The sequence below is a fragment of the Bubalus kerabau genome, chromosome 6, assembly GCF_029407905.1.
Source record: "Bubalus kerabau isolate K-KA32 ecotype Philippines breed swamp buffalo chromosome 6, PCC_UOA_SB_1v2, whole genome shotgun sequence".
Taxonomy (NCBI): domain Eukaryota; kingdom Metazoa; phylum Chordata; class Mammalia; order Artiodactyla; family Bovidae; genus Bubalus; species Bubalus kerabau.
The window spans coordinates 104,303,127-104,329,145 of NC_073629.1; the positions used below are offsets into that span (position 1 = coordinate 104,303,127).

At 41.1% G+C, this 26,019-nt stretch overlaps 3 protein-coding genes across 7 annotated transcripts in view; 1 reads left to right on the forward strand and 2 right to left on the reverse strand.

Annotated features, from left to right (window-relative positions):
- CCDC30 (coiled-coil domain containing 30) overlaps positions 1–14,414 on the reverse strand; it is a 140,720-nt gene extending 126,306 nt beyond the window's left edge. For all 3 annotated transcript variants that reach the window (XM_055586181.1, XM_055586179.1, XM_055586180.1), the window contains exons 1-2: positions 11,624–14,414; positions 1,767–1,945 (exon numbers count right to left, since the gene is read on the reverse strand). In XM_055586181.1, the coding sequence (XP_055442156.1) occupies positions 1,767–1,826 (60 nt within the window). In that variant the 5' untranslated portion in view covers positions 1,827–1,945; positions 11,624–14,414. The remainder of the gene's footprint in view (positions 1–1,766; positions 1,946–11,623) is intronic.
- A 143-nt stretch (positions 14,415–14,557) lies between these two features.
- Positions 14,558–18,475, reverse strand: PPCS (phosphopantothenoylcysteine synthetase). Of its 3 annotated transcripts, none has more exons than XM_055586187.1 (3): positions 18,338–18,475; positions 17,489–17,592; positions 14,558–15,513 (listed from the first exon to the last, which is right to left on the reverse strand). In XM_055586187.1, the coding sequence occupies exons 2-3, from the start codon at positions 17,579–17,581 to the stop codon at positions 15,190–15,192; spliced, it is 417 nt and encodes a 138-aa protein (XP_055442162.1). In that variant the 5' UTR covers positions 17,582–17,592; positions 18,338–18,475; the 3' UTR covers positions 14,558–15,189. The 3 variants fall into 3 exon arrangements, with proteins under 3 accessions (XP_055442162.1, XP_055442161.1, XP_055442163.1); XM_055586186.1 differs by lacking the exon at positions 18,338–18,475 and adding an exon at positions 17,761–18,318; XM_055586188.1 differs by lacking the exons at positions 17,489–17,592; positions 18,338–18,475 and adding an exon at positions 17,271–17,446.
- Positions 18,476–18,659: 184 nt separating this feature from the next.
- ZMYND12 (zinc finger MYND-type containing 12) overlaps positions 18,660–26,019 on the forward strand; it is a 33,946-nt gene continuing 26,586 nt past the window's right edge. The window contains exon 1 of the mRNA XM_055586184.1: positions 18,660–18,973. Within this exon, the coding sequence (XP_055442159.1) occupies positions 18,864–18,973 (110 nt within the window). The 5' untranslated portion in view covers positions 18,660–18,863. The remainder of the gene's footprint in view (positions 18,974–26,019) is intronic.

Below are 26,019 nucleotides of genomic sequence, written 5' to 3' on the forward strand. Positions count from 1 at the left end.
CAGTGATGTTTAACTGCTATTGAACTTAATACTTAAAGATACACTGTAAATAGCCATTCCTTCAAGGCAAGAAAATGTTGGATCAGCAAAGCATTAAATATAGTTGTTTTACTTATTTTTTATTACCTTTGTATTTCCAGGAAGAGAAATACAATTTTGTTCTTATACTGGAGTTTTTACTTTATATTTTGAGAAGTTGGAAACAACTTAATTAAAGGAAATGTAAGTATCTGGAGTAAAAAAAATAAAGTATCTTATATGTAGGAATGTAGGTTTATCAGTACTGGACACATCAAAAAGAGTGATTAAAGTGTCAAAAGGTGTCATTATATGCTCCTCTACTGGCTTGGTACTGAGGTTCTAGGATATAACAGGTCCAGAAATAAGGGCAGGTATGATAGATGGGGAAACAGTGGAAATAGTGTCAGACTTTATTTTTTGGGGCTCCAAAATCACTGCAGATGGTGATTCCAGCCATGAAATTAAAAGATGCTTACCCCTTGGAAGGAAAGTTATGACCAACCTAGATAGCATATTCAAAAGCAGAGACGTTACTTTGCCAACAAAGGTCCGTCTAGTCAAGGCTATGGTTTTTCCAGTGGTCATGTATGAATGGGAGAGTTGGGCTGTGAAGAAAGCTGAGCACCGAAGAATTGATGCTTTTGAACTGTGGTGTTGGAGAAGACTCTTGAGAGTCCCTTGGACTGCAAGGAGATCCAACCAGTCCATTGTAAAGGAGTTCAGTCCTGGGTGTTCTTTAGAAGGACTGATACTGAAGATGAAACTCCAGTACTTTGGCCACCTCATGCGAAGAGTTGACTCATTGGAAAAGACTCTGATGCTTGGAGGGATTGGGGGCAGGAGGAGAAGGGGACGACAGAGGATGAGATGGCTGGACGGCACCGACTTGACAGACATGAGTTTGGGTGAACTGCGGGAGTTGGTGATGGACAGGGAGGCCTGGCATGCTGCAATTCATGGGGTCGCAAAGAGTCGGACACAACTGAGTGACTGAACTGAACTGAACTGATGATGATAGTCTCATTGTAGAAATATGGTTATCTAAGCTGGTGCTCTAAAAAATCAGAATCATTTCATTTGTTCAGCAAGTAAACATTTGATTAAAATTTGGCTTCCTATGTAGTGTGTCTATAGAGGAAAAATGCATCAGCCACACAATATATGAGTCTGGTTCCTTTGGTAGTTATATTTCTTACTTCTATTTAAAAAACTGGTTCGATTTTTCTACAAACTTTTCTGTGAGTTTGGTCAATACAAGGCCACCTTTGAGAAGCAGATCCATTCCCTCTAGGCTGACTAGTCAGGTCTCTAAGCCTACTAGCCAGAGAGTCAGCTAGAGGGTTGGTTATTGAGATAAGGATGAATTTCCTAAGATAATGAAAGCCACCTTCAGCAGACCTATTTGGATATTCAACTAGTCCTCTCTGGGCAATGTCCTGTACAGGTATTACATTGGAAACTAATACAGATTGCTGATATATTTCATGAAAAAAAAAGTGTACACATGAATGCTTTGCAAACTACACAGTGATATTCAAATATCACTTCTTAATATGTTAACATAATGGAAGGATGATGAACAAAACCACAGTTTCTTTTTTCCTTTTTGGCCACATTGCATGGAACTTCCCCAACCAGGGACAGAACCCTTGCCTCCTACAGTGGAGCAACAGAGTGTTCATCACTGAACCACCAGGGACGTCCCAAAACCATGGCTCTCTCAAAATTATGATATTAGTTCTTACGTCTTTAATTTCTTCCATGTGCTTCACTGACAGCTCTTCTAGATTTCTGGAAGCAGTCATCAGCCTGTCTTTGCTGTAACAAGCACCAGACAAAACAAGACTTGTTCTTTTGTTAAGGCAAGCGGTTCAATTCCTTCTTTCTCAGGATGGTGAAGCAAATCTTCTAACTGAAATTTTCCCTTGATAAAAGACATAAGCATATGTATGTATGTACAAACATACAACTGAGCATGCAAGAAATCTGTTATGTTTATATGCCTAGAGTTAGATTCCTTACAAAGTATAGCTTAGTTTCCCTATTAATTAACGGTTATGTTATCAAGTTATAATGTGCACGTACATGAAATAGCTGAAGTACAAAAAATTAAAGCTTTGAAGAGTTCTATTATATCCTCTAAAATAAGAAAAGCATGTGTTAAAAAAATACAAGCTTTCTGCCCACCCAGTTCTGAAGTTTGTAATTTAATAATCTGAAAATCTCCCCAAGGCCCCTCGCAATGTTATAAATCCCAAAGTAGTTTTTGTCTATTAAGTATTTAGAAATAAAAGGATGCCTCTGGGAGCTAGAAAGCCATTAATTCTCTACTATCAAGGAATTATTTTGCTCCTAGAAAGTGTCTTATAACTTCTGTTGACTTCTAAGTCATTTAGCTTGCTTCTAAAACTTGATCTAAGCCTGCCATTGATACTGTCTTTAATTTTTTTAACTTGAAAGTAGTCATGCTACATAACAGCTTGCACTACATGGTGTGGAAGAGATAAATGTCTGCTGATTGATGGAATGATATATGTGTTATGAGAATCACTAAAGCATCACTATGAACAAAGGCCGAGGAGGTGATGGAATTCCAGGTAAGCTATCTCAAATCCTAAAAAATGATGCTGTGAAAGTGCTGCATTCAATATGCCAGCAAATTTGGAAAACTCAGCAGTGGCTACGGACTGGAAAAAGTCAGTTTTCATTCCAAACCCAAAGAAAGGCAGTGCCAAACAATGCTCAAACTACTGCACAACTGTACTCATCTCACATGCTAGCAAAGTAATGCTCAAAATTCTTCAAGCTAGGCTTCAACAATACGTGAACCAAGAACTTCCAGATGTTCAAGCTGGATTTAGAAAAGGCAGAAAAAACAGAGATCAAAGTCCCAACATCCGCTGAATCATAGAAAAAGCAAGAGAATTCCAGGTAAACATCTACTCCTGCTTCATTGACTATGCTAAAGACTTTGGCTGTATGGATCAAAACAAACTGTGGAAAATTCTTAAAGAGATGGGAATACCAGATCATCTTACCTGCTTCTGAGAAACCTGTATGCAGGTCAAGAAGCAACAGTTAGAACTGGACATGGAACAATGGATAGGTTCCAAATTGGGAAAGGAGTACATCAAGGCTGTATATTCTTACCCTGCTTATTTAAGTTATATTAGAGTACATCATGTGAAATGCTGGGCTGGATAAAGCGTAAGCTAGAATCAAGATTGACAGGAGAAATACGAATAATAGATATGCAGATGATACCACCTTTATGGCAGACAAAGTAAAGAGGAACTAAAGAGCCTCTTGATGAAGGTGAAAGAGGAGAAAAAGCTAGCTTAAAACTCAACATTCAAAAAACTAAGATCATGGCATCCGGTCCCATCACTTCATGGCAAATAGACAGAGAAACAATGGAAACAGTGACAGACTTTATTTTCATGGGCTCCAAAATCACTGTGGACGGTGACAACAGCTATGAAATTAAAAGACACTTGCTCCTTGGAAGAAAAACTATGACAAACCTAGATAGCGTATTGAAAAGAAGAGACACTACTTTGCCAACAAAGGTCCATATAGTCAAAGCTATAGTTTTTCCAGTAATCATGTATGAATGTGAGAGTTGGACCATAAAGAATGAGCGTCAAAAAATTGATGCTTCTGAACTGTGGTGTTGGAGAAGACTCTTGAGAGTCCTTGGACTACAAGAAGATCAAACCAGTCAGTCCTAAAGGAAATCAATCCTGAATATTCACTGGAAGGACTGATGCTGAAGCTGTAGCTCCAATACTTCGGCCACCTGATGAGAAGAGCTGACTGGTTAGAAAAGACCCTGATGCTGGGAAAGACTGAAGGCAGGAAAGAAGGGGACCACAGAGGATGAGATGGTTGGATGGCATCACCAACTCAATGGACATGAGTTTAAGCAAGCTCCAGGACATGGTGAAGGACAGGGAAGCCTGGTGTGCTACAGTCTATGGGGTTGCAAAAAGTTGGACATGACTAAGAGACTAAACAATTGTGAATAAGACTTGCTGGTATAATCAAATATATTAATAACTTTTAACTAAGTTAATGTGACCCAGATTATGGGGATAAGCATAATTGTTATTGAACTGAAGTTAGTCTACATAATCATGATCAGTTTTGCTTTTTTAACAGCCAAACTATATTTTGATTATTTTTATCTTTTCTTGATAAGTCTTCCAGATTCCAGAGTTTCATTCTTTTCACATCAACAGCTTTTGTGGATGATATATAAAATGTTAATTATCATCTGATACATTAGAGAAAAAAAAGGATCCAGATCTGAATTTCAGTGCCCCCACACATCTTCCCCATGACTTATAGCTAAAAGTCTTCTTGTGCTCCTCCTCACCCTTCTCCCATCATCTGGTCCCCATTCATATCCTGCTCCCTACAAGGCGTCTGAGCACTATTCAGTTCCTTGTGGTTTTAGTTCTGAGTATTAGAGGACCTAAGACACTAGAAATACATTTGGCAATATAGAAAAATGCTTCTGTTATAATAAAAAGTAGAACATAAAGGTATTATTACAACTATGTAAAATTCAAGACATAAGAATGGAAGCAAATACATCAAAATGTTAAAACATAACTGTGATAAATTGGTGAGATTATGAATAATAAGAAAACAAATGTTTGAATTCTTACATGTCCTACACTGTGAGTTGCTTGCCCCCAGAGAAGAGCGCACGCCCCGTCACCCTACCATGTTGTGGGGTAGAGTGGGGCAGTCTTAAGCTGGAGGAACTTGAAAGGAGAAGTGGATGGGGATACCTTTGCATTCCTGGCTTCTGGGAAATTTGGGGTATCGGAGGGTAAGCAGTGATATAGGAAAAGGAAGCGTGTCTGGTCAGGAGGGAGGTATAGGATGCAAGTCAATAGCCAAATGTATGACTCATCCAAGCTCCTAGACTGAACACCCTTCCAAAGCCAAAGACCTTTAAGCTCCATTCTACTTAGTCATCTAAGCCCTTGGCTTCCACTGAGCTCTTGTCATAACCTAAACTACTGTTGAAATTCCACAATCCTAAATTCCAAATGTCCCACTCTACCACCTTCCACTCTTTTGTGTGTGTATAGTAAATATACGAAACTTAAAATTTACCATTTTAATCATACTTAAGTGTAGAACTCAGTGGCACTAAGAACATTCACAGTGCTGTGCAATCGTCACTGCTATCCATTTTCAGAACATTTTCATTATCCCAAACATACGCTCTGTATCCATTAAACAACGAGACCCCATTTCCTACTCTCTAATTTCTGTCTCTATAAATGTGCCTATTCCAGGTACCTCATATGAGTGGAATCACACATTTGTCCTTTTGTTTCTGGCTTTATTTCACTTAGCATGTCTTCAGGTTTCACCCTCTTCGTATCATGGATCAGAATTTCCTTCCTTTTTAAGGCTGAATAACATTTCCCTGTATGTATTTTGGTTATCCACTCATCTGTTGATGGGCACTTGAGTTGTTTCCACCTGTTGACTATTGTGAATAACACTGCTGTGAAACACTGGTGTATCAAGTATCTAAGTCCCTGCTCTAGTCGTTTTGGGCATCTTCCTAGGAATGGAATTTTTGGATATATCTATGTATATTAGATTTTTGGATAAATTTTTGGATAAATCTATGTATATTAACTTTTGGGCATCTTCCTAGGAATGGAATTTTTGGATATATCTATGTATATTAGATTTTTGGATAAATTTTTGGATAAATCTATGTATATTAACTTTTGGGGGAACTGCCATAAATATATAAAAAAATAGCCATAGAAATGGGTGTGAAGTTGTTGCTCTCTTAAACTATTCTACAATGACAGTTGAAACCTCCAGTCCCTGGAGCATTACATCCTGTCTCAAACTACCAGATACTCTCTGGCTTCACTTATTTCCCCCTCAAGCCTGGACCCTACTGCTGCTGCTAAGTCGCTTCAGTTGTGTCCGACTCTTTGCGACCCCATGGACTGCTCCTCCGTCCATGAGATTTTCTAGGCAAGGGTACTGGAGTGGCTTGCCATTGCCTTCTCCGGAGCCTGGACCCTACTGTGGTTCATCTCAATCAATCTCTCATCAATGTTTCCAGTTATCTAACCCCCTGTCCCATCTTCCCTGCAAATCCAAACTGGTGGGAAAGTTTGACCATTTGTCTTGTCTCTACCTATTTTAGTTTGCTGAGTGCTGGGAGAGAAAAATGAACAAGTATGCAAACTGGAGCCACGACAAACCCATGGTCTGCCGCCTGAGCCAAGCTTCTCTGCTTGCACAGGTCATCCCATGCACTTGGCTAGTTTCTGCTACCATTTCACTCAGTAAATATTCAGAACTTCCACCTCTCCCCTCTGTTGGCAGATGACCATGTCTCCCACAGCACTAGTAAAAACTAAGGCCATCATAAGACTGTCAGCTTCTTCTATGACCACCAAGACACTAACCACCATTTTTAGAGATCCTGCTCCCTTTCCCTTCTCAGAGGAAGAGTTCCAGTGTTTACCCATGTTCCAGATCCCATCTCGGATTGCTTCTTTTTTCTTTTCTGTTGGCTCACTATCTCCCTCTCAACTGATGTCATGTCCTTAGGTTAAGATGTCTTTGATGGTAAAAATAAAGATACAAAATAACTCTCCTTTGATCCTACCATATCCCCATCTCGAGTTACTGTCCTATTTCTAATCTATCTTACCCTCCTCAAGTCACAGAATTTGGCTTCTGCTCTCACTACTGTACTCATACTCTCATTCAGCAACAACCCTCAAAATGCCTCTGCCCTTTTTAGGAGTGGTATCTGTCCACTCCTTTCTGTTCTGTGATGTCCCTTTTTCCTGTTTTCACTCTTACCTCCCTGGCCTTTCCTTTCCTGTGTTCTTCCTGGGCTCTTCAACAGACACGTCAAACGCCACCATTCCTAAGGACCCTGCCTTTGGCTCTCCACCCTTCTTACTATCATGGTGATGAACAGCTCGGGCAGGGGAGTCTGACATGACTTGGTTCAAATCCTGGCTCCATCACTTTCTAATTGTGTGACTAACACAAGTCATCTAACTTCTTTAAACTTTGATTGCCCCCAAAGAGAATGGATATAATAGTAATACCAATCTCATTGGGTTATTAGGAAAATTAAACAATAATCCATCTCTGCTAAGCTCCAGGTCTATCTAGAAAAATTGGCAAGAAACAAAAAACTGAAGTTAGAACAAATATAAATAAGTAAATGTAGCAGAAATTGCCAGTTTTCCTTCTATATATATACATATATTTAAAATATCTATTTATTTTTAATTGATTGATGATTGTGTATTCTTTTTTCCTGCAGAAATAAGATTTTTTTTTTGGACTGGTCACAAGGATGCCTGCCTTCTGCTAGGTACACCCATGTGACTAAGTTCTGACCAATAGGATGTAAATGGAATTGTGTGCCACCTAGTTTAGGAAATGTCCTTAAAGGAAAAGGAAGGCCTCATCCTCTTCCTTTCTACTGGCTGGAGTGCAGACAAAGATAGTTTGAAGCTTGAGCATCCATCCTGGACACCATGATGTGGAAGCCACAGGCCACGGATGATATACTATTATGAGAGAAGAAATCTGAACCTTTGGCAATTTCAAAATGCTGCCCTATCAGTTCTGGGGTGCTTGCTTCTTGACATTTATTTTTCAAGCCATTATTATTGTGAGTTTTCTGGCCTTTACAGCTAACCAATCCTAACTACTCAGGAGGGTTGTTGGAAGAATAAGATACAAGGGCATATGCTACAAACAAGGAGATCAAACCAGTCAATCCTAAAGGAAATCAGTCCTGAATATTCATTGGAAGGACTGATGCTGAAGCTGAAGCTCCAATGCTTTGGCTACCTGATGTGAAGAACTGACTCATTGGAAAAGACTCTAAGGCTGGGAAAGATTAAAGGCAGCAGAAGGGAACGACCAAGGATGAGATGGTTGGATGGCATCACCGACTCAATGAACGTGAGTTTGAGCAAGCTCTGGGAGCTGGTGATGGACAGGAAAGCCTGGCATGCTGCAGTCTATGGGGTGGCAAAGAGTCAGACACGACTGAGCAACTGAACTGAACTGAAACCTGGTTTGGTTGGTGGTTTAGTCGCTAAGTCGTGTCCGACTCTTGCGACCCCCTGGACTGTAGCCTTCCAGGCTCCTCTGTCCATGGGATTCTCCAGGCAAGAATACTGGAGTGGGTTGCCATTAACCTAGTTACATGGAAAATGGACATGGAACTAGATAGTCATTGCTAGTCTATCCTGACCCATAAGGTCTTTCGCCTGTGTTTCCCTATGAACCTGCTCCCATTTACTTGCTTTTCCACATGGATGGACTTTCTCTGTGTTCTCAACAGCAAAGCTAAAAACAGTTATCTGAGTCCTAAACCTATGTAATTTTTCAGATTAAGTCATTTCTTTTATCTATCCCTTTTAGTTCAAATTTATGAAAGAGAGACAATTATTTTTTGCTCACCCCATGAACTGCTCCCCTCTCGCTTAAGTTAGTTACACAATATTCCTTGTTCAGTCAGCTGTGGCTAGGACAGGTGGGAAGTAGGGATAAAAATACAGCCACCAAGCCTATCCTGTAAGCAAGGATTGGCAGAAAAGTACAAGTTCCAGGGCAGAGGATGTAGGCAAAGCGGTAATACAAAATGAATCTACTAGTTAAGACCAAATGCATATCCAACTCTCTAGTGTACAACTCAGTTTGAAAAATCTACTCATCTTTCTTAACACTTGGTCTTCCATCTGTATGTATCCCAGTTAATAAAATCACTATCAATATAGTTTCCCAAGTCAGAAATCTGGGAGTCATCTTTGGCCTATCCTTATTCATCCCACAACCAGTCCCTGCATTTGTGGATTCCATCTCATCAATCATTTTCTAATCAATCTTCTCTTAGTTTAGCCTCACCTCATCATTTGCCCAACTTAGTGTAACAGTGTCCTTAACTGATTTTCTTGCTGCCCGGCTGGCCCCCATCCAGTCTGTACTCTATAAAGCTCTCAGACTGACCCTTGTAAATGCAAATCACTTGCTGCTTAACATTCCCATTGCTTTCAGGAAGAGTCTTGAATCCTCAGCTTGGCTCGGGGGTCTTCACAACATGAGCCCTGCATGTCTCTCTCTTATCTTCTGCCACACCTTGACAGCCCTTCATGCCAGTGTATGGACTGATCCCCATCATGCTGCTTATTCCATGACTCTGAATATTTGGGTCCCTCTGTCTGGAATCCTGGGTCCTTTTGCCTGTTCTGCTCTGACATCCCAGAACTAACAAGTTCCCGATGGATTTACTGAGCCCCAATGGTTGAGTAATTTGAAACTTATAAAAAAGCAGATCTTGAGGTAATATACATTCATTCTTTGAATTCTAAATGCTCTGACATCTAAACCGTGCCTAAACTTGCCCGCATAACAAAGTATATAAGCATGCTATTCTTTAAAAGGAGATACTGAACACATGCTCATTCAGTATCTTAAAAAGTCACGGTCTGGAAAGAAGCACATCCTGTGGCGTTTTGGGAGCTTCTAAAAACTTCTAGGTGTAAAGAATGAGGTGGTAAGAGCAAACTGAGACAGAGGCCAAGAATTTTAAATGGGAAGAGGACAAAAGAGTGCGTGCAGTCATTTCGACTTGTTCTCAGAGCTGCAGTAGGTGCCTCCAACTACAGGGCAGGGTCCAGAACCATACCTCGCGCTACCGCATATCTCCTGGCGCTGAACAAAGGATGAGCCTGAGTGACAAAGGATGAGTCTTTGAGTGACATAAGGGAACACAGTAAAGAGTATGGCCATGAAAACTGAGAAATCCACTTAGGTTATTCATCCTATAGCCCTTCTTTCTTCCTCCTACACAAATATCATTTAAAACATACAAATATGTCTTAAATACAGTATCCATTATACAGGTTTTTTTCTTTTCAATTTGCAAATAAAATAAGGAGAAAAACACTTTTTAAAAAGTTAAGAACAATATAGCAATGTTTAAACACTTAAAATACAAAATTAAGTGAAATAAAGAAGCAAATGTCCACTGTAACTATGTAAAAAACATATGCACATGAGCAAGGATTGACACAGAACAGAACAATGAACTATCGATACGTCAACCTTAGCACTGCTGTCAGACTCAGCCAGCCATTCAGGGCTGGCTAACTCTTTCTTGTGGACAGAAGACAGAAATCCTTTCTTGTTCTGTGGACACAAGAATGGAGAGCAGAATCTCTGGCTTCTACTAACTAGATGCCAGTTACATATCACCAGTTGTGACAACTAAAAATGTCTCCATCCATTGCCATGTTTCTTAGGCAGCAAAATCCTCCCCCTGCTGCCCCATCCAAGGTTTAGTAGCACTAGGCTAGGGGTAAGAGGAAAGTTTTTTTGAATTTTATGTTAACATTGCCATAATGATGTTTGTTTAATAAATATATACTGGAAGGGGAAAACTCCTTAATATATAGCATCTAACAACCCTTACTACCAAGAGTTAAAATTTATTCAGCTCTCATTAATACGAAAAATTTTAAAAAGCCACAGAACTCATTTTTCTTCTCCAATCTATTATAGAAGAGAAAACTGAATTTCTGAGTATGTGGACACTTGACTTGGCTTTGAGCATGACTATCACAAATAACTGATGAACTCTGTCTGGGAAATAAAAATATCTAAAGCACTCTATCCCCACAAATACCCATTTAAAATGTACACTTTGCATATCTTCAAAATAACTTTATATATATAAAATAGTAAAACTCAATAAGAAACACATACTTTAAGACAAATTAAAGTTTTCCAAGCTCAATTACAATTGCCCTGGATCTAAAGAAATCATATTCTACTTTTACAGCCTCTCTTCCAAGCTTTTGTGGGCTTTTAAGCATGCCCCCTTGCCAAAAATATTTATTTTCAATCATTCCTCCTGTTTTTGTTTCTTATATCACAAGGATTGTTCTCTGATTAAGCACCATCATGAAGAGCAGGCACAAGAATTGTTTCAAGCATCTCCTTTCCTGAAAATTCTATCCTGTCATGGTGTTGAGTTCATACGGACTTGAAGTTGTTAGATGATCATTCTGAATGATCTTTTCACATAGTGAATGCGTCACTAAAATGAATGCCTAAAACAGTATACACTTAACAAGAAACATCTTCTTTCTCTAAATAAGACTGAGATAAGTCCAAAAGTACATTTGGATATTTTTCTTCTCCATTTTCAAAACACACCAGACTTGTAGACATTTACTGTTTGTATTTACCAATGTACGCTTTTCTGTTTTCGTCTCGAGTTTACTCAAGACAGAAAGATTGCCGTAGTACAGAGACACAAAGAAAATCTTCCAAATGATTCCAGGGCTGGAGAATGTGAAATGCTTAGTTACCCAAAGCATTGTAGCAGGAAAAAAGGAGGGGGTGTAGAGATAACAGAGGTGATGGAGACGAATGAACATTCAGGAATGTGCAGTGTGGACAAGAAAGGGTGAGAATGGCGGTACAATGATCAGGATGAGAAAACTGGCGCTCAGGGTAATGAGAGAAGTGGATGAGGTTGTAGCTCGAAAGGCAGAAGGTAACTGACTTGATGACGTCTGATGTTGAGGATACAAAGGGCCTCCAGAGCTTCATCAGGAATTAAAGTTCTGCATGGCGAACAAACGGCAAAAAGGAGGAAACAGCAGTTCTTTGTTCACAGGCCGACACTCAGAGGATGCCGTAGCTCGGTGGACTTTGTCATGGCCCCTACCTTCACGCGCAGTCTCTGAGTAGGGCTGAGTCTTCGCCTGGAAAGTGAGCAAAGGAACGCCCACTTAAACAGCTTGAGTGCTCTAAACTCTCTTTAAAGAAAAGCAGCAGCCTAATTCTAAGGGCCTGTGACGGGTGGGTCCCGGGAAACCGACCAATCTATTCTCAGGCCGAATCCCTCCAGCCCGCGGCTAGAAAGGCCAAGCCAGGTGAGGCTCTTCTGTCGTTTTGGGCCCTGCCAGGAAAGGCCTGGAATGCTGAAAAAGAGCGAGTAGCTGCTTTCTTCCTTGGGGCTGCGGCGGGAACCTCAGGAACCAAGCCGGAAATTGTCTCTTGGAAAGCGCGGCGAGGGTTCGGGGGCCGCCAGGGTGCGAGCTGCAGGTGCCTGCTCAGTCCCGGGCGTCATAGCAACCGCGCTCGCCGCGGAGACGCCTAGCCGTCCTTCCGGCGGCAACCATAGAAACGACGCGCGTCATTGGCTCAGGAGCTGCGCTTCCTGCCGGAGACCATTGATATGGCGCAGACCACTGGCCTCTGGGTTAGGCCCACGGTAACGAAGGCACGGCTCTTCCCAACGGCTCTGCAGTAACCATGGTAACATCGTGGCGCCTATTTGCAACTTCAAGTTCTGTCACAGGGCATTAATAGTTCTCAGCTTCCTGCCAAACTTTATCTAGAGCCCCAGTCTAACAAACTTGGATTAAATTTTCTAGAAGTAATTTCATTCTTAAAAGAGGGGGGGTGGAGGGGAGCTAGGTCAGGGGTTCAGAATTTTAGGTCAGGACTTGTCACTCATTACCTGGGTGGGGCACCTAAGACAAATCACAACACTTTTGGAACCCGCTTATTATTGTAAAAATGACGAAGCCGAACTTGACTACAACTTTGTAAGTCCTAAGCACTGAAAATTCGGTTTTCGCGAACCGTATTCTCCACCTATGTAAGGCAAAATAAAAATATCTAAAAGACACATTTAATAAAGGACCAGTTTATATGCTCTTCATTTAAATGCTCTTATCGCAAGATTCTAGTTTACCTAAACCCGATTTTACTCGTGTTTTGGGGCCCATGCTTTTCTGGTATCCCAAAGATACGCTTAACATTTCTTAACCTTATTCTAGTTTCTCAAAGGCTCGTTTCCAAAGCTTTGCCAGTTCTACATGCATTATCTGGACAGATCTTATCCCTTACACTTCCTAAACTCTCCCTCTGGTACCAGAGCCCTTGCAAGTGTTTTTTTTATCCCTCTGATCTAAAATGCTCACCACCATCTCCCCCAACCCACTCCTAACAGTTCAAGCGTCCTTTTCTCCTTAGGGATACATCGTTTAGTCCTCCAATTTAGACTCAGGATCGTTCTTATTTGCTCTAATTGACTTATGTTCCTTTTTATTCTGTTTTTTTTGTTTGGGGCTGTGCCCGAACTTGGGCCACGGCAGTGAAAACACCAAATCGTAACCACTGAACCACCAGGGAACTCCCTCATTTCTTAGTTTTCTTGCTTTCTTCACACACTTCCATTTGCTGACTAAAAAAACCACCTCTTGGAATTTTTACATGCTCTGAATGCAAATGAAACTGAATTGGAAAACATTCTAAATTCCATTTAGGGTAATGGAGATTGTTTTTAAGCATTAACAAAACACAATAGAAAATGGTTCCCAAGGGGAGTAATAATTATGATATTAGTAAAAACAAACATTACAATTAGTTCTAGCTCCCTTTATACTCATTATACATTCAAAGATAATGACAGCCATTATCTACATGAACCTACAGATGTAGAGAAGGGAAGAAGTCAATCTTTTACTTCATGCTCCTTTAGTACTGCAGCCACTGGCTACAGTATGTTGCTTTTTAGATTTTGTTATTTGGATCAGAAATTAATTTAAAATTTTTGTTCAATGGGATTGCTGCTTCCAGAGAAGTCCTGATTGCTGCAGTTACTTTTCCTGTTTCCTGATTTAATGAAGTCACATTTCCTGATTTGATGACATATTTAGGTATATCTTGGCATTTATGTGCAAATCTCAAAGTTTATTATACTTCTATTATCAGACAGATACACTGGACTGCTCTTCCCAACACACTCCATGAACTGCATTTTAACTCATTTATGTCAAGTACTTTTTTATACCTAGTTCTTAATGACAGTTTTTCACACTGCATTCTGGACCATCCTATGGATCACTGAGGGTACTTCTCTGGTCTACTTATTTTACACTCCCAACCCAAAGCCCAGGACAGTGAGAGCTTTGAAAACTTCTCAAGGATTCAGGAATCAAGCAAGGCACCAGCAGTAACACTGCCATTTATTGTGCAAATTATGTGTCAAGTGCCAGACTCATGCTTTACCTTCACCATTTATTTAATCCCCACAACAAATGGTGTTACTTTGCAGAGAAATTATCACCATTTTATAGATGAGGAAACTTGAGATTTAGTCAGGTATCTAAGTTTACAAAGTGAATAGGTGGCACAGCTAGAAGGGTGAAATCTGGTTAAGACAACTCCAAAACCCATACTCTTTACCTCCTTCAGGGCAGTGGTCACCAACTGGGTCCTGCCTGGCCTCCAGCTTAACTTTCCCACAATAGCAGTTATAAAATATTTGAAAGGTAAATTCTTAACTCAAATATGAAGTGAGTCTAGGACAAGCAGCAAGAAGTAAATGTTGGGGGATTATCATCCATCTACAGCTAATCTTTGGGGAGGTATCCTTCTCTCCTACACCCGTTTTTACCAAATTTCAAAAAAAAAAACAACATCATTGTATTGACTTTGGGGCACTTTATTTATTGTACTAATTTTTATATACCCATTTCCCGGACTAGACATGTTTATTCATCTTTTTGAGCTAACTCTGGAAGATAGTGAAGAACAGGGGAGCCTGGCGTGCTGTAGTCCATGGGGTCACAGAGCTGGACACAACTTAGCGACTGAACAACAATTCACCTTTGAAGCTACAAAATCCTGAGGGCCTACCACACAGTAGGTATCAACAAAATAAGCATGGCCATTCAGGCATCCACCATCCTTTTTATAATGTGAAGAAGGTGGATATTCAGGCCCCACATGTGTATTTTGAGGAATATGATACCCAATAAGCTTTTTTTTTTAAGCTGAGAAACAGCTAGAGTCGTTCTCAAAATCAAGACAACATTCAGGTGAGTGTGTCAGGTGGTTCGGTCATAACAGATTTGCCTTTGCTTTCATTTTTAAAGAGTACTGAAAGGCCTTTAAAAGACAGACACCGAGCAACATTAGTCTGCCCACCACTCACTGCTTTTCCCCTTCATTTTCTGTCTTTATGAAAGCAAAGGATTTATTCTACTTCTCACCACCTATAAGAGCCCTGGTCCACTGAACAATTTTTGATCCTATAAATAAAGGCTTTTTACCTCAGTTTTTGTCATGTATAAAAGCAGTATGTCGAGACTGAAGATCATCCACTATCTTCTCTTCTATCTCTATGCCTTTTTCTACTTCTTCCTCTGATAACAGTAACTTGGTTTCTGAGTCTTTGGTTATAATAACCACAGAAGATCGTCGTGAATCAAGGATATTAGCCACCACCACTTGATGTCGATAAACTTCTAAAGCATTCCGTGCACGATCAATTATGATGGAGGGATCAGTCTCCAACTTAAAGGAAATTATAAATGCTTTGGGAGCCCAGTCTTTAACCAAAGGAGAAAGCATTTTTGGCACCATCTTCATTGTTATCTGTATTGGAAAAAGAGAATCTTAATAAGCAAACAAGGTTACTACCTACCAGCCAGGTCAATCTCAAAGGAAATTAAGGAAGCAGGGGCTCAGATGTTTGGCCATGTCAATTTAAGTAGGATTTCTCACTGCCAAACTTTTTAAAGCGTATTAAATGCTTACTTAAAAGTCCTCCCTTTGTAGGGTTCATAAGGATGCCTGATTTCAAAGCTTCATGCATATTCTGGGGCAAAGCACATCTTATGAATTAGCCCTGCCTTGCAACCCTCATTACCATAAATAAAACTCTGAAAAAATAGCATTACATTTTCTCAAACATTCCCTTATATTTTTTAAACCAAACCCTCAAATAAACAAATACAAATAATCTGTTTATACAAATGTTACTCTGGCAGAAGCTCAAGGTTGAGTTTTTAAATCTCTCAGCCTAAAATATTTCTTCCACTGGTGGACTGGCTATTTGATTCTATTAAAAAACTGTCATTTGTAACATCTTAGCACTGAGGAAACAGAATTGATTTTATTTTTATTCATCAACACCATAATATCATTCTCAATCCCTTCTAAGGGGAATGCTGAGTTGTTTTGTGTACTTTCAAGTACAAGACAGAACTAATTCTATCTTACTAAAGTAAGGTTCCCAGAATTTAAAAAGTGTGAAATCACTAAGCTAATAATCAGAATTTTCCCTCAAAGAGTTAGCAAGAGTGACAGGGATCACATACCCATTCCCCATTTTACTTTTCTCCTTAGAATTTATCACTACCTAATATACTATGCCAGAGAAGGCAATGGCACCCCACTCCAGTACTCTTGCCTGGAAAATCCCATGGACAGAGGAGCCTGGTGGGCTGCAGTCCATGGGGTCGCTAAGAGTCAGACACGACTGAGCGACTTCACTTTGACTTTTCACTCTCCTGCATCGGAGAAGGAAATGGCAACCCACTCCAGTGTTCTTGCCTGGAGAATCCCAGGGACGGGGGAGCCTGGTGGGCTGCCGTCTATGGGGTTGCACAGAGTCGGACATGACTGAAGCGACTTAGCAGCAATATAGTATGCATCTGACTGTTTCCTCTGCAGAGTATAAGCAAAGCCAGGGCACAATATGTTTCTTTTCACTGCCTTATCTCCTACAATAGTGCCTGGCATATAGTAGGTACTCAATAAACATTTACTGAAGAAATGAAAAAATGAACTGTCCCACAGAATCAGCAAATGCTCCACAGGTAGTTTCTCCTATTTAAATCCTACTTGTATTACCCAATAAAAGACTAGAGTTCCCTCAGGTTCCAAGAAGCCAGATGATTTCAGCATCTTCACCACACCACTACCCTCCCCATACCTTCTCCTTAAACTGCAACAATAACCATCTAATCTGCCCCCACCACGCTAATTCACCTTTCACAATGATGCCAGAATGTTCTTCACAAAAACTTTATCTCATTCTCTTAGGTTTCCCTTGGCTCCATAGAATTAAGTTCAAGCTCCTCAAGGAACACAAAATTTTCTATGAAGGAAGCTGTCCCTTCAGTCTGCCCTCCACCCTCACCACTCTCCAGCTTTACCAGACAATGTCAGTTCACAACACAATGCCCGTCTTTAAGCTCCAATTGTGTACTCTATCTGGAATGATCTTCCCTTGGTTTGGTACACCTTCTGCTCATCTTTTAAAACCCAGTTCAAGCCATTTCCTCCAGAAAGCCTTGACCTTCCCCAAGATTCACTCACCCCATGCTCTGACTTCACTTTGTACGTACCTCTACTAGAGCATTTATCACTCTGTACTGTAATTATGTCTGTGTCCAGCAACCTCAACAGATTGTGAGGTTCTTGAGGGAGGGCGGTGTCTTATTCATCTCTGTATCCCTAGTGCCTAGCACATACGGAATGCAGAAAGGCCATCTCCAGATCAAAAGGAAATTAACCCAAGATTGGTTATAGGGAATCAGATCTCTGGAAGAGAAGCGCCCATCACCTGCAGTGGGCCCCCAGATGACTGGATCTTGTGTTCAGGCATTTCAGAGGCAGGAACATAGAAATCTGACACGGCCGCAGCCAGGTAAAACATCGCAGAAGAACCTGAAAAAAGAAGCACAGAGTGTAATAAATCAGAAAAGGGTATGGAGTCAGCTCCGTTTCAACTCAGGGTCCTCCGTTGTGAGAGCCCTGGGTATATAGTAAGGGGCTATGTGTCTAGGGGGAAAGACTCTGCCTCCTGGCATCCGATGAACTCCTAAAGGCACGCACCTAGTGGGTTGAGAGCCTGGGCTGCAGCCTGCAGCAAATGCAAATAGTCTGCCAAAGTGGTGAACTCTATGGCCAGAAAGGTGCCGGCAGCCTCAGCTTCCTGGTAGCTCCGCAGAGCTGCGGCGAAGCCCGGGAGTGCTTTTTCCTCCGCCTCCAGGCTCAGCAAGCCCGAAGGCGCTTGGCTGGAGGGCCGCAGAACAGACAGCCAGGTCTGGGGCGGGAAGCGGTGGGCAAAGGGGAAGGCAGAGCGCGCGCGGTACAGGAACAGGACCCCGTAGCCCGCGGCCAAGAAAGCTTCGGCCGAGCTAGCACCGCGCCGCCCACTGCTGAAGTTGTCCAAGAAGCGCACAGGCCGGGCTTCCAGAGGAACCTTGGTGCCGCCGGAAGTGACCAACACCACCCGTCGGCCCTGCGCGCCCAACCGGGCGGCGAAGCGAGCCATAACCTCTGCCCAGCGCGCAGCACCGGCGGGCTGGGGAAACTCGGCAACCAGGTCCACGGCCGCCATCAGTCCCGGAGCGCCTCCGCGTCTGCGCAAACTCTAGGCCCTTCGGCGCCACGCCCCCTGGCCCCTTACCTGGCCCGCGCGCAGCCGCAATAGTAACTGGCCGGTTGGCTACGGTGCGCTGGACGTCAGCGCAGGGTTTCCGCTTATCTGGAAATACGTGCTGGTTCCGCCCTGCACCCTGCGAGTCTGACACTTGAGTTCTCGGCTGAGAGGCACACCCCCTTGTTTAGTTTCCTAGCCTGAGTGACGGTCCGGCCGGCCGTGTTTGATCCTTATCGGCTACCGTACAGACCCTGCTAGACTAGGACCGCAGCTAAAAATATGATTGCCCGGTTGTTTAACCTTTGGGTTTAGAGCGGTGCGGGAGGGGGAGAGGTGGAGGGATAGCTTGTTTTTTTTTTTTTTTTCCTCCTTCATTAAAACAAAAAAACAACCTACAAACGCATTCCCAAGTTGTCAGTTGAGCCACACGTCCCTCCCCTTACCCTCCAAATGCGGGGGATGAGGCTGCGCCGTGTCGGTCACGTGACGCCGCTGTCCAGTGTGTCTTCGCCGGGCAACCGTCCTAGAGACTGACAACACCGTCTGCCGCGGCATGAACGTGATCTACCCTCTGGCAGTGCCCAAGGGGCGCCGGCTCTGCTGTGAGGTGTGCGAAGCCCCGGCCGAGCGGGTGTGCGGGGCCTGCACAGTCACTTATTACTGGTAGGCCCTGAAACATGGCCCCTGGGCGCCTCAATCCTCTCCCTCTCAGGGAACCCTCTAGGTTCTAGAGTCTAGGAGGCTTCAAGACAGGTCCCTAAGACTTCAGTGTCTGCGTTTGCTTCCTCTTCCACTCGCTCGTTCGTCACCAGATGTTTTGTGGAGCGCCTGCTGTGCGCCTTGCACTGTTCTAGGTGCTGAAGTCTGGGGAGAAAGTCGAGAGACCACGTCTCCCAAAAAAGTAATATTGTCATGAGAAAGCTAGATAAATAAACCAACAGATCAAACAAAATAATTCCAAAGAGTAGTCCAGTATTCTTGCCTAGGAAATTCTACGGAGAGAGGAGCCTGGCGAGCTACAGTCCATGTGGTCGTAAAAGAGTCGGCCATAACAACAACAAAATGCCTTAAAGACAAAGGAAGTGTGATGGGAGGTTGGGCAGACAGCCTCTCTGAGGGTAGACTATGGACCTGAATATGATTGAGTAGGAACGGCCCGCCGGAGAAACGCTCGGGGAACAGTGGCGCAGTGAGGCTCCGAGGGAGGGATGACCTTGCTGTGTTTGAAGAACAGATAGAAAGCTAGTTTGTCGGTGCACAGCCAGGATCGCGACGGTATGGGAAGGGTATGATATTAGTTTTCATTTACTTCAGCATAACATCCCCTGACCTTTGCTTCAGATCGGACCCTATTTGGGGCCTGAGATAAGACAGTGAGGTTGCTGACGTTCAGAAACCTGGTCCAGAGCAGGCTAACCTGTTTAAAAAAGTAAGTTATAACATAACCCTATATGACAAGTGCTGTCACTCCGGGAGGACTATTCCCTGGGACCTCTAAGGATGGAAGCATGAAGACTGGGGTGGTAACTGCAAAGGCTCCTCTGAAGAAGTAATATTTGGGCAAAGTCTTGAAAGATCAGAAGGAAGTTGCTAGGTGAATGAGGAGTGGAGAAGGAAAGGAAAGGCACTTCTTGCATCCAGAACTGCTTTGGTAAAGAGTGAGAGAACAGACTTTGCTCAGAGGTGGGTTGAGAAGGTAGTGGTGGAGAGACCAGTCACATCTGTCACCTTGCTGTCCAGGCCCCATTAGCAGGTCATGAATAAATCACAACCAGCGTTTTAAGGGGAAACACACCTAGAAAGTATCAGAGTAATCCTACTTGAATTGTTTCGTCAGACTTGTGTTTTAGTGTTTTATGTGGATATGTGTTTGTACTAGTGAAATGTATTTCCTACTATAGGTTGATTTTTCAAAAGTTTGAAAATCATTGTGATAGGTAGTAGTAGAAGTTTATACCAAGAAGATAAAAGTTAGGGCCAAACAGTGATATGAGACCAAGGAGTTTGGAATTTATCCTCCGGGGGGTCATGGATGGTTTTCACATGCTCTCATTTGCATTACGGAAAGATGACAGGTGTCAATGTGAAGCTAGACTGGAAAGTAGATGCTAAAGGCTACATAGCTTCATCAATTGCAGTGGTCCCGGTGGAGAGCGCACATACCTCTTGGACTGAATCCAGTGTCCCTCCTCAGTGCTTCCACAGCACTCGTCATGTCCCCTATCCTCACATTTATGACAGATTTAAATCATTTGTTTAGTGGCCTGTGCCCCTAACTGAGCTGTATGGTCCCTGAGCGCAGGGGCGGCATCTCTGTCTCCACTGTTGTTTCTTTATTGCATACAGAATACAATTCAGAATTTGTAGCAGAAACTACAAAGCCCTGGCTGCCTCTCTACTTTCATTTCCCACCACACTCACCCTTCTTTTCCTGGATGCAGTTACAGAGGCTTTCTTTCAGTTCCAATTTGCCAACTCCTTTCCTCCCTCAGTTTCTTTGCCTCTGTTGGGAATTTTTCTCTACAGTCACAGCTCTTCCTAACTCTCTTTCATCTTTCTCTTCTCAGAAATGTTATTTCTTCAAAGAGGTATTTCTGCTAAACCCAAACTAAATTCTATCTCATTTTCTCTCTCACATTTTTCCTTCACTTTTTCAGTACTTTTATATTTTTGTCTCACTTGTTTAATGTTTTTGTTTTTGCTGTGTGGTTTATGGGATCTTAGTTCCCCAACCAGGCTTTGAACCCTTGTACCCTGCACTGGAAGCATGGAGTCTTAACCACTGGACCTCCAGGGAAGTCCTGAGTAAACACTTCTAAGTGCAGGGCTGGCATTCTGGAGAGAGAGAAGACTCCTTTGCCTGATACAAGCATCCACCTCTTCCCTTGTCTTCTTCATCCCTCAAGCCCAGAAATAATTCCTCCTTCCTCTCAACTCACTTTGTAGTTACTCTGTAATCTTTCAGATGACTCTTATTTCCCTGACTTGTTTTAGTTGTTGGCAAGCCTGTTAGCTCAATTTTATCATGCTCCATTAATACGGGATGCTGTGCCATTAATGCAGAAGAGTGTTATGTTTAATATGTAGATGGACTGTCATATGTTATCTTTGATCTGTTTCAGACCCATCTGTGTATACCCTATGGTCTCCAGCAAAATATCTTGAAATGGTTGAAACTAAATATTTGATGAATCCATGAATAAATTATTATTTCCTATGCCCTTATCCTCCATTATTTTCTTTCTCTGCTTTCACTCCCTTTAATTATTTTTAAGGTCTTCTCCTCTCCCCCTAACTTTTCTCCAGATATCTATATCCTTGTGTCCTAGAGAGGTCATGATTTTTCCAGAAAATAAAACTGTGATAGTCATTCTCTATCTCAAAAATGAGGGCCTTTAGTTCACCCTTATAGGGTTTTTACAATTGAATGTAAAGCATCTAGCGCCATGCCTGAGATCAAGTTGGCAGTCAATAGATAATTGTTTTTCCTCACTCCAAATTTAAAGATCAGGAAGGGAAGTCAACTTGAATTTCTGAAAGTTAATTTTTTTGCAAAAGAATTTTTTGATTGCAGATGTAATTCATGCTCAGTGCAGAAAACTTGAAATTACTGAATACAATATATAATACAATACAAAATATAAACATGAAAAATAATTCATAACCTCACAATCCAGATAATTAATAGCTTCACATTTTGGTGAATTTTCTTATGTTCTTTTCCTATAAATTCATTTATTTATTACATTCTGTGTAATCTTATGCATATCATTCTGTGTTGGACTGTGAGAATGTTCCCAGGAAACAGGCGTTTTTAAGAGAAGGCAATTTTATAAAGTATACAGCAACATTACAGGTAAAAGAGGCTTTAGTAGTATAGGTTAGTAAGTTGTAGAGTAGAGATAAGAGTAATTTGCAATAATTTTTCCTTTCATTTAACAAATGGGGCACAAATAAAAATGCTCTCACTGTGTAGGAAGAGATAACAGTCAAGTGGTATTCAATAGTAGGATCTGTGGTGAACTGGAGAATTCAGGCCCTGCCTAACAGTCTTCCACTTCAGTTTAAAAAACATGGTAATGGCCAAACAAAACACGTCTAACCCACAAGCAATTTGCTTGTGATCCCTGATTTGAATGCATACTTTTCCAATCCTTCTTTATGCATGGCCCTGTGACAACTGTTAGGGATGATACAGATGAATAAGCAGAGAGCTCATAAATATATAAAATATGCTCCCTTTCTTTAGAAAGGCAAGATATGCAAATGCGCTCAGTGGAACAAAAGTTCAGGCCGTTAAGTAAGTTAATATTTTCATTGCTCACACAATTACTCACTAAGCCCCTATTTAGTAAATACCCTGTGGAACTCACCTATTTCTTTATTCTGACTGTTATGTGCTTTTATTAATTTGTTTACAGTAATTCTCTATCAAAAAACCCTTTAAAATGCTTTTTGTCACTTCTATGAGAGCCGTCACAGTTTATAAAGCAAATACTTTATTCATTTCTTTGTCCCAGAAGAAAGGAAGGCAAGAGAGTGTTTGAGCGCAGCAATTATTGTCTGTGACTGCTTTTATGCAACAATGAGTTGAGTAGTTGCAACAGAGACCACATGGCTCTCAAAGCCCAAAATTGACTATCTAGCCCCAAGAAAAGCTTTGCTAATCCCTGTCCTCAGTTATTGTTACCTATTTTGGAGTATGTGTAAATGGAATCAAACAGCCAACTTTCTCACCTTTAAATAAAAGTATATAATAGGCAATAGAAGTGGAAAACTCCCCTTTTAATAATGAATAGAAAAACTAAACAAAACATCAGCAAAGAAATATGACTTGAACAACAATATAAACCAACTAGACCTAACAGACATTTACAGAATACAGAATATATATTCTTCTCAAATGCATGTGGAACATTCTCCAGGGTAGACCAAATACATACAAGAATCTCAGTAAATTTATAAGGATTGAAAATATGCAAAATATGTTCTTCAACCACAATGGAATGAAATTAGTCAATAACAGAAGGAAATTTGGGAAATATTTGAATACGTAGAAATAATACACTCAAACAACCAGTGGGTCAAAGAAGAAACCACATGAGAAATTAAAAAATGCTTTGAAATGAAATGAGAACAAAAACACAACATGCTAAAACTGATGGGATGCAGTAAAAGCAGTACCTAGAAGGAAATTCATAGCTGTAAACAAATACTCTAAAAAAGAAGGAAGATTGCAAATCAATAACCTAGTCTTACATTTTAAGAACTAAGAGAAAGAAGAGCAAAATCAACCCAAAACTAGCAGAAGGAGGGAAATAGTGCAGATTACAGCAAAGATAAATGAAATAGAAAATAGTGAAGTGAAATCACTCAGTCGTGTCCAACTCTTTGCATTGTAGCCTGCCAGGCTCCTCCATCCATGGGATTTTCCAGGCAAGAATACTGGAGTGGGTTGCTATTTCCTTCTCCAGGGGATCTTCCCAACCCAGGGTTCGAACCTGGGTCTCCCACACTGTAGGCTGACTCTTTACCGTCTGAGCGAAATAGAAAATAGGAAAACAATAAACAGAATTAACAAAACCAAAAGTTGTTTAAAATGGTTGAAATTGACAAAACTTTAGCTAGACTGACCAAGAAAAGAAGAATCAAATTACTAAAATCGGAAAATTAAAGTGGAGACGTTGCTACTAACTTTGCAGAAATAAAAGGAGTTATAAGAGAATACTACATACAATTGTATGCCAACAAATTTGAAAACCTAGATGAAATATATTCCTAATAAGACACAAACTATTGAAACTGACTCAAGAAGAAATAGAATATCTGAGTAGATCTATAATTAAAGAAATTTAGCTAAGTAATTAAAAAGAAAAGCTTTTCACAAAGTAAGCCCAGAACAATTTCACTGGTGAATTCTATCAAATATTTAAAGAAGTGTTAACAATTCTTCACAAACCCTTCTGAAAAAATTAGAAGAGGAGGGAATAGTTTCCAACTAGTTTTATGAGGCCAGTGTTATCCTAACACCAAAACCAGAGAAAAACATCAAAACCACAGACCAATACCTCTTATGATACAAATACAGAAATCCTTTCCAAAATACTAGCAGACCAAATCCAGCAGAATATAAAAAGAATTATATATCATGACCAAGCAGAATTTCTCCTGGGAATTCAAAGTTTGTTCAACATAAAAGTATCAATCAATATACAACATCATCTTAACCGAATAAAGGACAAAAATCACATAATCATCCCAATAGATACAGAAAAAACATTTGGCAAAATCCAACTCCCTTTATGATAAAAACACTTAACAAAATTCCTGGGTTGGGAAGATCTGCTGGAGACGGGATAGGCTACCCACTGCAGTATTCTTGGGCTTCCCATGTGGCTCAGCTGGTGAAGAATTTGCCTGCAATGTGGGAGACCTGGGTTTAATCCCTGGGTTGGGAAGATCCCCTGGAGAGGGGAAAGGCTATCCACTCTGGTATTATGGCCTGGCAAATTCCATGGACTGTATAGTCCATGGGGTCGCAAAGAGTTGGACATGACTGAGTGACTTTCACTAAAAAAATGGGAATAGAAATGAACTTTCGTAACTTGGTAAAGAGTATCCATAAAAGAACCGTAGTGAAACACAACAGTAACATCATACTTAATAGTCAAAGACAGTAAGTTTTCCCCTCTAAAATCAGAAATGAGGCAAGATGTCACTTTCATTACTTTTTTTCCACATTGAACTAGAGGTTCTAGCTGGGGCAGTTGGGGAAGACAATGAAATAAAAAGTATCCAGCTTGGAAACAAAGGAGTAAAAGTATGATCTTTATATAGAGAAACCCCTCACACAAAAAAGCAAGATTATAGGATATAAAATCAATGTGCAAAAATCAGCTATATTTCTGTACACTAGCAAGGCACAATCTGAAAATGACATTAAGACAATGGTTCCACTTACAATATCACTTTAAATAAAGGAATAAATTTAATCATAGAAGTACAAGACATACACTGGAAAAATACAAAATATTGTTGAATAAAACTAAACAAAACCTAAATAAATGGAAAGATATTTCACAGACAGGAAGACTTAATATGAAATAGTTTCCCAGGTGACTCAGACGATAAAGAATCCACCTGCAATGCAGGACACCCAGCTTCCATCCTTGGGTGGGAATTATCCCCTGGAGAAGGACCTGGCAACCCTCTCCAGCATTCTTGCCTGGGAAATCCCATGGACAAAGGAGCCTGGTGAGCTACAGTCTGTGGCGTTGCAAGATCAGACACAGCTTAGTGACTAAACCACCACCACCACCACCACCACCACCACAGATTCAATGCAATCCCTGTAAAATTTCTAACCATCATTTTTGCATTAATGGACACTCTGATCCTAAAATGTATATGAAAACGAAAGGGACCTAAAATAGCTAAAACAATCTCAAAAAAGAGCAAAGTTGGAAAACTCATACTTCTAAATTTCAATATTTACTGCAAAGCTACAGAAATACAGTATGATACTGGCATAAGGATAGACATATAGATTGATGGAATATAATTGAGAGTCCAGAAATAAGCACATACATCTATGCATGTTAAGTCACTTCAGTCATGTCCAACTCCTTGTGACCCTATGGATTGTAGCCCACCAGGCTCCTCTGTCCACAGAATTATCCAGGCAAGAATACTGGAGTGGCTTGCCATGC